At 41.3% G+C, this 12,337-nt stretch overlaps 1 protein-coding gene across 11 annotated transcripts in view; it reads right to left on the bottom strand.

Annotated features, from left to right (window-relative positions):
• WDR93 (WD repeat domain 93) overlaps positions 1-12,337 on the bottom strand; it is a 48,292-nt gene that overhangs the window by 35,805 nt on the left and 150 nt on the right. For 6 of the 11 annotated variants that reach the window (XR_012018162.1, XR_012018161.1, XR_012018160.1 and 3 more), the window contains exons 2-5: positions 10,599-10,751; positions 3,626-3,967; positions 2,598-2,790; positions 848-912 (exon numbers count right to left, since the gene is read on the bottom strand). Coding sequence is in view for 8 of the 11 variants with exons in the window: in XM_072799833.1 (XP_072655934.1) it covers positions 848-912; positions 2,598-2,790; positions 3,626-3,925 (558 nt within the window). In the remaining 3 variants the exon portion in view is untranslated. Of the gene's footprint in view, positions 1-847; positions 913-2,597; positions 2,791-3,625; positions 3,968-10,598; positions 10,752-12,003; positions 12,327-12,337 lie in introns of those variants that run through there. The other 5 variants (XM_072799820.1, XM_072799830.1, XM_072799832.1 and 2 more) reach the window with 5 other exon arrangements.

Raw genomic sequence — 12,337 nt, 5'->3', positions numbered from 1 at the left:
TAGGGTGGAGGTTCATTCCCCCCCCCCCTTTACTGGTTAATCTAGCATTCTAGCACCATTTGTTGAAAACACTTTCTTTTCCCCACTGACTTGCTTTGATGACCATCAACAGTATTTTTACAAGACAAGCTACAATTAAAAATCTACTCTGAACATTCCTCTCTCTCTCTCTCTTTCTCTCTTTGAACTCATTGACTCACTAAACATTTTTTGAGACCCATGGCATATAGACAGTATGCGAGGAACAAGGGCTACACGGGTAAGTAAGACATGTCCCCTGCCCTCAGGATGGTTACATCCAAGAGAAGAAGCAGTCATACAAACAAATAAGTGTGGAGAGTGGAGAAAACACACACTGTGATAGAGATTCTGCTCTGTATGGGGCCAGGCAGAGGAGGGAGAGATTGGGTCCTTTTTGAGTATATAAGGGAAAGTATCTCAGAGAAGGAGATAATCTGAGCTGGTCTTAAATGAAATATAAGGGAACGAGGGATATTTAAGAGGCACTCATAGCAGGTAGGGAGGCAAGGAGAACAGAACGTGAGCAGAAGGAACAGCACGTGAAGCAGCCTGGAACATTTAGGGACTTATAAATAGTGGCTGAATATATTGGTCTGATGCTCAGTCTGGACTGGAGTTCCTTAGGAACTTCTCTGAATAAATCCAGGGCATCCAGCATGTACCCTCAGCTGGTGGGGGATCTAAGTTGGATATTTTGGAGGAGGCTCTCTGTCCAGAGAGTCTCTTCCTTTCTACCCTAGGACAGCTGTCATCACCTCCACAGTAAAAGTGAACTTTGTTTGCTACAGCTTTTGGCCCAGCTATAAGGGAAAGAACATGAACTTACCGCTTCATTGATGGCTTTGATTAGGAAAAGACTATCCTTATAAAAGTAAAACAGTCTAGCAATACCTGAAACAGAGAATGTAAAATAAACAAGTCAAAGAAAAACTGGGATTTTTATATCTGACTTTTTGAATTATCATCTTGTGCTCATGGGTTATTAGGCCTCCCCCTGCCCTACTGGCTCCTGCCGATCTGTTTCCCTAGCTTCCTCTCCCGCTGACTCGACATGTTCAGGCTGTTCTCCTTCCTGGGTCCTCTCTGCCTACTGCTACCCATTCTCTTATCCTGGGAGCCTCGGTGAGACACTCAGAACTTGCCCTGACACCCATAATCCAGAAAGGCAAAGGCAAAGAGCCCACCGTGGGTGCAGGCCTAACTCAACCCAATAAATATCCAAGGGATATCTGCTGCACGACAGATGTGCTACGGACAACCAAGGCAGTTGCTGCATTCAAATGCATTACATTGAGGGTCACACAGATAGGATTCCAAGTAGATATAATGCAGAGTGATAAATGCAATCCCATCTTTAGACCAAACTCCTCTTAAGTATCAACATTCCCATTCTAGCTGCCTCAAGGCTGCACATGCTCAAACTTATAGAAAAGTTTTGGAAGTAGTACAGAGTTCCCATATATCCCTCACCTCGTTTCCTCAATGATTGCATCTTACATAACAATACTATGATTTTTTCCTCTCGTTTTAATAGCCTGTGCCTTGGTTCAGACCTTCAGAATTTCTCTCCCTGATGAAAGCAATAGTTCTTGGCCTCCTTCTCTCTTTCTTTCTCTTTCTTTCTTTCTTTTCTTTCTTTCTTTTCTTTCTTTCTTTCTTTCTTTCTTTCCTTTCTTTCTTTCCTTTCTTTCTTTCTTCCTTCTTTCCTTCCTTTCTTTTCTCTTTCTTTCTTTCTTTTTCTTTCTTTCTTCTTTCTTTCTTTCTCCTTCCTTCCTTCCTTCCTTCCTTCCTTCCTTCCTTCCTTCTTTCCTTTCCTTCCTTCCTTCCTTCCTTCCTTCCTTCCTCCCTCCCTCCCTCCCTCCCTCCCTCCCTCCCTCCCTCCCTTCCTTCCTTCCTTCCTTCCTTCCTTCCTTCCTTCCTTCCTTCCTTCCTTCCTTCCTTCTTTCCTCTTCCTCTCCCTCCCTCCCCCAACAGAAGATAGGTTTATTTGGGGATACTAGAGAACTGCATCACCAGACAAGCAAACTACTACAAAACCAAACATTTCTGCCTCTCATTTTGACTTACTCCTACCATGGTGTCCTTCCTAAAACACCGATTGAGTCAGGTCACTCTCCTACATAAACAGTGTCCTCTATTACACTGTCTAAGGTTCTTGTGTACTGTAGGCCCTGTGAAGGCCTGGTTCGCCCTCAGGCTGAAGGGAAAGAAACAATCCCTGGTTTATATGAGCAGCAGGACTTCTGAGTGCCCAAAGGGTATGAAGTCTGGGTTCATACTGGCTGGTTGGCATCCTGCCTGTGCCACTCACCTTCTACATTTCCTCAAGTGAGTTATTTAACCTCAATGCCTCAGATGCATTTTCTGAAAAAACAGGGATAATGAATTGTACTTACTTCCTAGGGCTGTTGTGAGGGTTAAATGGGCCAACCTACAGACTAGTGCTTAGAACACCATCCTGTTCTGTAGATGTAAGTCAATATTACATGGCCCCACCCATACCTGGAAAGGAGATTAAATTAAATAGTCTACAGATAACTATAAATGAGGCTACAAATAAGAGGGAGAATCTGTACCCATTTCATCCACAGGAGCAATAAGTATTTCATTCCCTAAATCTGTGGTCCAGATGGAAGTGACATCGACCTTAAGTTTCTCCCAAATACATATTTGTTTAGCACTGTACAGATTATAGATGGAGAATCCTTTGGCTCCTCCAATGAAGACATAGTCTTGGGAAACTGCCATACAATTTGGCATCTTGCTGAGCTGGGAAAATAAAAACAAAGAAAAAAAAAGGAGTGATTTTCATCTGCCCCATCTATAAGAATATGAGCTAGCTTTTCAAAGAGGCATATGGGCCCTTCCTAGATATAATATTACCCCCAAACAGTGCTTATCTAATTATCTTGCCCAAGCATCAAGAAAGTCATAGCATTCTATTTTTAGGAGAAAGGGGCCAGAGAACACAAATAAGTTAAGAATAAGTACACATTTACAATGTTAACCATGACCACAGGTCCTGTGATGAATGGACAGGCGGCCCCATTCCCTGTACTCTTTTCATTGAGAACACTATGGAAAGGGCTATAGCTGAGACACTGGCAGATTCTCAACTATCAAGCAAGAGGGTGATTAATACATTCAGAAATATATTTTTTAAGATTTTGTTTATTCATGAGACACACACACATACACACACACAGAGAGAGAGAGAGAGAGAGAGAGAGAGAGAGAGAGGCAGAGGTAGAAGCAATCTCCATGCAGGGAACCCGACATGGGACTTGATCCTAGGTCTCCAAGATCATGCCCCAGGCTGAAGGCAGTGCCAAAGCACTGAGCCACCAGGGCTCCCCCCCAGAAATATTATTAAATAGCAATAGAATATAAAAGATTTTCTGTGTAATCTTCAACTAATTAGAACACCCATTTCCCAGGCAATTACTAGATCCATTTTAATCACCATGAGCATGCCTATAATCTTTCAAAATTGCATCTGTCTTGTGAATGAAGGTTCCTTGGAGCAGTTCCTTCCCTGAATCAGGTATTTTCATTTATTAACACTCAACTGGGAAACAGGGACTCCTGGTCAGCTGCTCTATACCTTGTTTTCTACATGTGGAGGGTAGGTGACAGGCTGGATCCGGCTGAGCTCAGCTTCCCTCAATGCATCCCTCTCCTGGATAACTTTCCAAGACTGGTCAAATAGAAGGTTCACCATCTTGTTGATCATTCGATAAGGCTGAGGCAGGGAATCCATCTCCTGACCTGAATCTTTGAAGACATAATCACCTTCATCATCCTTTGGCCAGTCCTTCTCTGTTGGGGATGGCACTTCCAGGAGCCCCTTTCCTGTAAAACTGGAGAACCTCTTCTTCTCAACTTGACTTCTGGGGATTGACATCACAGAAGCTGGCACGGGGAACTCTTATGAAACTCTGAATAACTGATAAAGGAAGCAAGCAGAGGTACTCTGAGAAAAAGGGGAAGTTACCAGAAAACAGCACATTATTACCCTTTCTAGTGTAAAATCCCATGGGGACTATTTCTTCTAGAGACTGCCACTCTCCTGATTTATCACAGGATTGTTACCGCATTGCTAAGGTATGCTCTTCATGTTATAAGGATATCGGCAGAAATGGGTATTGATGAGTCACATCTTCCAGGCCAGCCCAAGATAATGTGTGGTATAGTGCAGGGAGAAGAATCTGGCATTCTTGCTGCTTTCTCCATCTCCTGCTCAGAGACGGTCTGTCTCGGTCCCAATGAGAATTCAACCTCTCTCCTACCACTTAGGTTTTCTCTTGCTTCTTCCATGTCTGCAAATGGTTGTGCCCAGGCCAGCTGAGTAGTGAACCAGGATTGCTCTCTTTCCTTTCCCTCACTTCCAACCAGATGCCAGATGCCGTTCAAGCACTTGCAATCCTAGCTGTCTCTTTTGTTCCTTTCTCTCTAGGCTCACTGCTACCAATCAGGAGTTCTGTAGGCAGAGTGTATTTTTGTAGGCCTGTGAAATTTTTTTCTAGAGCTTACAAAAATATTGGAGACTCAAAAAAATTGGACTAAAACAAAACAGAATCCCCACAAAATCAAAATAATTAAACACTCACAAAATATTACAATTTATCAGTTCCAATCCGTGTGTATGCGTAACATGTCAGACCATAGAAAAGAACAAGTAATCTGTACTTCATAAAACACAAAGCTATACAAATTATAAAAAGGCTTTCAAAATTACAGTTAAATAAAGGCATTTAATGTGGCACCTGTGGTCCATTTTAAGATGCTTAACATGTAGCAGAGTGGGGTCTTATACTGTCAAAGTGCTAGGGGCCGTGGAACTCTTATAAAAACCTGCTGCCATCATCTTTCCTCGTCTGCTAGAATACATCTGTGATGTTTCCAGTGCATGAGTAGAGGAGATAGCTGAGTCTCAATATGAGAGAAAAGAACCACCTGAATTAACTGGTAGAAACAGTAAGCTGAGCTCACACAGGGCCAGGAATAATACCAGTTTCCACCAGGGAAACTGGAAAGCCTCATAATTCACAAACACTGGATGGGGTACTCAGAAGAGTCTTGCCAACTAGTGGAAAAAAATTAGCCCTAGAATAAATGCTTCTCTGGTATTGCCAAATCTTAGAAGATCAAAAAATTGCTAAGTAACTTAACTGCATACCAGAACAAAGCCCAAGAATATTTACAAGAATACAGAAATATCCAGCATTCAATGAAATAAATGTCTGGGATCCAATAAAAAAAATTACCTGGCCTGCAGAGGCAAGAAAACATAGCCATAATAAATAGAAAAGTCACTCAATTGAAGCTGACTCATCATCAACACAGCTAATAGAATTAGCAGACAAAACAGTTATATTTCACATGTTCAAAAACCAAGAGGAAATGTTAGCTAGAGATGTGGAAGATACAAAGAAACCCAAACAAACTTTTAGAGATGAAAATTACCATGTTGAGACAAAGAATACATTTGACTAGATTTAAATTTTTTTAAATTTATTTATTTAAGAGAGAGAGTATGAGAGAGTACATGCTTGTGCTCATCAGCGGGGGAGGAGCAGATGGAGAGAGAGAAGCAGACTTGCCTCTGAGCAGGGAGTCTGATACGGGGCTCTATCTCAGGACTCTGGGATCATGACCCAAGCCGAAGGCAGATACTTAACCAGCTGAGCCACTCTGGCACCCCTACATTTGATTAGATTAATCACAAGCTCTCAAAACAAAACGAATTACATGGACAGAAGATAAATAAATTTTAAGATACAGAAAAAGATACAGAAACAAAAATGAAACAAAAGAGAGAAAAAAATGAAGAAAGTGAGGTGTGGGAGAACCTGAAGTAGCCTAACATAAGTGTGGTTGAACTCCCTAAAGGGGGAAGAGACAGAAAAATCTGTAGAAATAGACAAAATGTTTCTAAATTTGATGAAAACTATAAACTCACAGATACAAGAAAAAAATAAGTCCTAAGCAAATGAAACACGAAGAAATCTATACCAAGGCACTTCATGAATAAAACTAGTGATAAATGGGATACATGGGTGGCTCAGTGATGGAGTGTCTGCCTTCGGCTAAGGGCGTGATCCCAAGGTCCTGGGATCAAGTCCCACATCAGGCTCCCCTCATGAAGTCTGCTTCTCCCTCTGCCTATGTCTCTGCCTCTCTGTCTCTGTGTCTCTTATGAATAAATAAATAAAATCTTTTTAAAAAACTGGTGATAAAGACAAGATTTCAAAAGCAGCCATAGAAAAAGAAGACATGAATAAAGGAACAAAATAGAGGATGACAGCAGATTTCCTAAGGAGGTAAAGAACAGTGGAGCAGTGTTCTAGAACACCCTACCCAACAACAGCAGCAGACAGCTTCTTTGTTAAGTACACATGAAACATTTTTCAAGACAAATCATATTCTGGGACATAAGCCAATTCTTAAATTTAAGAATACTCAAGAAATACAAAGTATTTTCTGACCACACAGAATTATTTCAGAAATCAATGACACAAAGATATTTAGAAATACACAAGAGCTCAAGAATAACACACTTCTCACTAACTTATGGATCACTACTAAATACCTATTAGAATGGCAAAAATAAAAAAATACTGACAATACAATACAAAAAAATGACACACTGACAGTACTAATGTAGATGTGGGGCAACTGGAATACGAAATGATACCACCACTCTAGGAAAGGATTTGGCAGTTTCTTATGAAGGTAAACATATATTTACCATATAACCCAGCAATTGCACTCCTAGGTATCTATCTACTCCAAGACTATGAAAACTTACATTCACACAAAAGCCTGTACACAAATGTCTATAGCAGCTCTATTTTTAATTGCCCCAAATAAAAAAACAATCCAAATACGTTTTACCACATAAATGGATAAACCAACTGTGGGATAGCCACATAAGGAATACTACACGGTAATAAAAAGTGAAAAACTACTGATACAGACAAAAACATGGGTGAATTTCAAAGGCATTATGCACAGTGAAAGAAGCCAGTCTCAAAATCTATGTGCAGTGATTTCATTTATATGGCATTCTAGAAAACACAAACAAGTAATGCAGAACAGATCAGTAGTTGCCAGGAGCTATGTGTGGAGGGAGGATGTTATTTTTCTTAATCTTATTTATTTATTCATGGGAGACACACAGAGAGAGGCAGAGATATAGGGAGAGAGAGAAGCAGACTCCCTCTGGGGAGCTTGATGCAGGACTCCATCCCAGAACCCCAGGATCATGACCTGAGCCGAAGGCAGACGCTCAACAACTGAGCCACCCAGGTGTCCCAGGAGGATGCTATTTAAAAAGGATAGCATGAGGGAGATTTTTGGGGTGATGAAGCTGTTGTATCCAGATTGGAAAAGATGTTAAGCTGTCTTTATTCCCACACAATATGATTATTTATATAGTAAATCTGATGAAATCTACCAAAAAAATCTACTAACACTAATAAAATGAGGTTAGCAGGGTTGCTGGATAGAATTTCAATATAAAAAACCTACTGTATTTCTATAAACTGGCAACAAGAAACAAAAATTGACATAAAAATACTATTTATAATAGTATCAAAATATGAAATAGGGATAAGTCTGGCAAAAGATGTATAAGACCTGTATGCTGAAACTGTAAAATATTGCTGAGATAAATTAAAGAAGACCTCAATAAATGGACAGAATACCTTGCTTATAGGTTGGAAGGCTCAATTTTGTTAAGATGTCAATTCTCCCCAAATTCATCTATGAATTCAACACAATCCCTATGATAGTCCCAGCTGTCCTTTAAAAAAAAATTTAGGAAATTAAGAAGCTGGTTTTATAATTCATATGGAAATGCCAAGTACCTATAATAGCCAAAATAACTTAGAAAAAGAAGGACAGAATTGGAGGATTAACATTACCTATTTCAAGACTTATTATAAAGCCACAGGAATCAAGACAGTGTGGTACTGGCATCAAAATACACAAATAGAGGGATCCCTGGGTGGCGCTGCGGTTTAGCGCCTGCCTTTGGCCCAGGGCGCGATCCTGGAGACCCGGGATCGAATCCCACATCGGGCTCCCGGTGCATGGAGCCTGCTTCTCCCTCTGCCTGTGTCTCTGCCTCTCTCTCTCTCTCTGTGTGACTATCATAAATAAATAAAAATTAAAAAAAAATCTATTAAAAAAATACACAAATAGATCAGTGAAATCAAATAAAGAGCCCAGAATTAGACTCACATATGTATGGACAGCTTATTTTTGACACAGTAAAGATTATCCAATGGAAAAGAGGATAGTTTTTTTTTTTTTCAATAAGTAATGCTGCAGCAATTAGATATACAAATGGAAAAGAAAATGAACTCTGGGGGCACCTGGCTGGCTCATTCGGTAGAGCACATGACTCTTGGGGTTATGAGTTCAAATCCCATGTTGGGTGTAGAGATTACTTAAAAACAAAATCTTAAGGGGTGTCTGAGTGGCACAGTTGGTTAAGTATCTACCTTCAACTCAGGTCATGATCCCGCGGTCCCAGGATTGAGCCCTGTGTCAGGCTTCCTGTTCAGCAGAGAGTCTGCTTCTCTCTCTCTCCCTCTGCCCCTACCCCCACTCATGTACTTGTTCTCTCTCCCTCTCTCTCTCCCTCTCTCTCAAATGAATAAAATCTTTAAAATAAAATCTTAAAAAAAATGAACTCTGATCTATACCCTGCAGCATATACAAAAATTAACTCAAAAAGTAAATCATAGACCTAAATGTAAAATTTTAAACTGTAAGACTTCTAGAAAAAAATATAGGAGAAAACTTTTGCAGTCTTTAGTTAGACAAAGATTTCTTAAATATGACACTGAAGTACAACCTATACAAGAAGAAATGAGTAATTTAAACCTTCCAAAAATAAATTTATCCTTTTCAGAAAACACTGTCCAGAAAATAAAAGGTAGTCCACAGACTGGGAGAAAATAGTTGCAGGTCATATATATGATAAAGTACTTGTGTTCAGAATGTTTTGCACATTCTTAAAACTCCATTATAAGAAATGACCCAATTTTTTCAAATGGGCGAAAGATTTGCACACTTAACCAAAGAAGGAAGATAGACCGGATGGCATATTGGCACATGAAAATATGTCCAACATCATTAGTTAGTGAAATGCAAATAAAATCACAGTGAGATGCCACAACAGGTGTACTGGAATGCCTATTTATTTATTTATTTTTTTTTATGATAGTCACATAGAGGAGAGAGAGAGAGAGAGAGAGAGAGAGAGAGGCAGAGACATAGGCAGAGGGAGAAGCAGGCTCCATGCACCGGGAGCCTGACGTGGGATTCGATCCTGGGTCTCCAGGATCGCACCCTGGGCCAAAGGCAGGCGCCAAACCGCTGCGCCACCCAGGGATCCCTGGAATGCCTAAAGCTAGAAGACCACACCAAGTGTTGTCAAGGATGTGGAGGATACGGAACTCCTCCAAATACTGTTGGGAAGATAAAATGGTACAATCAGTTTGGAAAACAGTTTAGCAATTTCTTAAAAAGTTAAACCTACTACCTACCACAATAGCCAGTCATTCCACATTCCACACCTAGGTATAAGGAATGAAAACATATGTCCCCATGTAGTCTTATATATGAATGTTCATTATGGCTTGGCTGCTCCAAACTGGAAACGACCCAAATGTTTATCAACGGGCGACCAGATAAAATAGCATAGTCACTGGGACGCCTGGGTGGCTCAGTGGTTGAGCACCTGTCTTTGGCTCAGGTCATGATCCCGGAGTCCCGGGATCCCAGGATTGAGTCCCACATCGGGCTCAAGGAGCCTGCAAGGAGCCTGCTTCTCCCTCTGCCTGTGTCTCTGCCTCTCTCTCTGTGTCTCTCATGAATAAATAAATAAAATCTTAAAAACAATAGCATAGCCACTTTGGAAAACAGTCCAGCAATCTCTCACAAAGTTGAATATACACTTGTCATATGATTCAGGAATCCCATTCCTACATATTACACAAGAAAAGTTTGTTTCATATGAAAATCTGTACTTAAATATTTACAGTAGCTTTATTTATAATTGCCCCAAACTAGAAACAACACAAATGTACGTCAGTGGGTGAAGAGATAATGAACTATGGTACATCCATACAATGGACTTTGTTTTTTTAACAATAAAAAGCCAAAAACTACAGATAGGATATATACAACATGGAACAAACTCAAATGCATGATGCTAAGTGAAAGAAATCAGATAGAAAAAGCTATATACTACATGATTCAATTTGTATAATATTGTGGAAAAGGAAGAATTATAGGTGTAGGAAACAATATAAATCTGTCTTTAAAAGCAAAAGTGCTCATCTTTATCATCATATCACTGTGTTGTATTTACTATTTACTTATGTCACTCATTAACCTAGGCCTTAGCACAGTGATTGGTACATGGCCAGCATCAACAAACCATTTGCTTGCAGTATCGCCCTGACCTGGGACATCAAATTAGAGAATACTAAATGCCTCTCTTACAAGCACTTACCTCTGACAAGGATGAGCAATTTATGGGGCCAAGAGATTATACGTACCCAGAGCCTAGATGCATTCTTCTGGAGTCTAGACCACATTCAGGTAACTATAACCTGAAATTCACTGCCCAGATGATGCCAAGGCCGACACAAGCCTCTTTCCCAGCTTTCTCTTGAGGGCAGGCCCAGATGCTAATATGTGCACTCCTAGACCTGAAAGGTAGCCAGAACGTGGCTGTTTGCAGGAGTATGGGCAGAACTTGGATATGGCTTGGAATATCCACACATTGTATGCAAGGCCCCCTCAAGTGATGTGGATGGGAGCCAGGAATGAGAAGAGAAGTGGCGGGTGGGAAAGGACTGGGGGCCAGCTCTCCCCACAGTCCCACATTCCAGCTGTGTTTCCAGGTATTTCAAGGAGCCCAAGAATTCTGAATGTGAAACTGAACTTGTAGGTCATTATGAAAATATATATGACAAGGTAGGAGAACAGAACATATCTGATGTGACAATTGGTTACCTAGACTTAAAACTTTAAAATATTTAGGGGTACCTGGGTGGCTCAGTCAGTTGAGCATCTGCTTTCTGCTCTGAGTGTGATTCCCAGGGTCCTGGGATTGAGTCCTGCATCGGGCTCCCTGCTCAGTGAGGAGCCTGCTTTTCTCTCTCTCTCTCTCTCTTTCTCTCTCTTATTCTCTCTCCTATCCTTCCCCACCCCTACATGTCTCTCTCTCTTGCTCCTGCTCTATCTTAAATAAATATTTTTTTAAAAAACCTTTCAAATATTTAAACATATGAAATGTGGGAGAGGTGCCTAGCTGGTTCAGCCCTTGGAGCTCAGGACTCTTGATTTCAGGGTTATGGGTTCGATCCCCAGGATGGGTGTAGAGGTTACTTAAAATCTTTTGGGGCATCTGGGTGGCTCAGTCTTTAAGCCTCTGACTCTTGGTTTCAGCTCAGGTTATGATTTCAGGGTCCTGAGATGGAGCCCCACACAGTGCTCAGCACCAGTCCCCTGGGGATCCTCTCCTGCTGCCCTAGCCCCCACTCACTGCATGCCTCTGGGGTACTCTCTCTCTCAAATAAAGAAATAAAAATATTTAAAATATACAAAATCTCTTTAAAAAAATAATAAAATAAAAAACATATGGTTTGTGGGTCTGTATTTGCAATCCTACCCCGAGGCCTGCACATTTTAAGGGCAGGAATGACCAAGGCAATAACGATTACAAAAATAGGTGACCTCGCTTTTTGATTAGAGGGGATATATTTCGTAAAATTACTGCTATGGAACAGGTGGGATTTCCATGTTTTCAAGCCCCAAAGAACCAACGTTCAGTGGTGCAATTTCCTCGAAATCAGTTTCTGCCTCCACTTTGTTCATATTAGCCCTTCTAGGATATCCTCAGGCAGCAATCTTCTTTGAGGACTCAATGATCCAAACAGAAAATTCTCTCATATTTACCGGGTTTTCCATGCTAGAAGTACATGCCACGCACTGGCTGATTTCTGCGCTAAGCATTTCTTCCCCAGACCCGCAGCTGGTGGTGCTCAAGAGGCATAGCGGTGGGAAATGATTAAGCCCTAAAGTCCCCAAGCAAAACCTCGGGGGAATCTCCATTCGGGATGCCGCAGGGAGTTCCCAGGATCTCCGGGGACACCCGAGGCTGGGGAGATGGGTCCTCCCCTTCCTCAGAGCCCGGGTACCCCCCCCCCAGCAGAGCCCCTCTCTAGGAGACTCTAGATATCGAGGGGTGTCCAGGGACACGCGGGGAATCGCTGAACACGCGCCGGGAGGC

Source organism: Canis lupus, chromosome 2 (genome assembly GCF_048164855.1).
Source record: "Canis lupus baileyi chromosome 2, mCanLup2.hap1, whole genome shotgun sequence".
NCBI classification, from domain to species: domain Eukaryota; kingdom Metazoa; phylum Chordata; class Mammalia; order Carnivora; family Canidae; genus Canis; species Canis lupus.
This window is presented reverse-complemented; position numbering and strand designations above follow the sequence as displayed.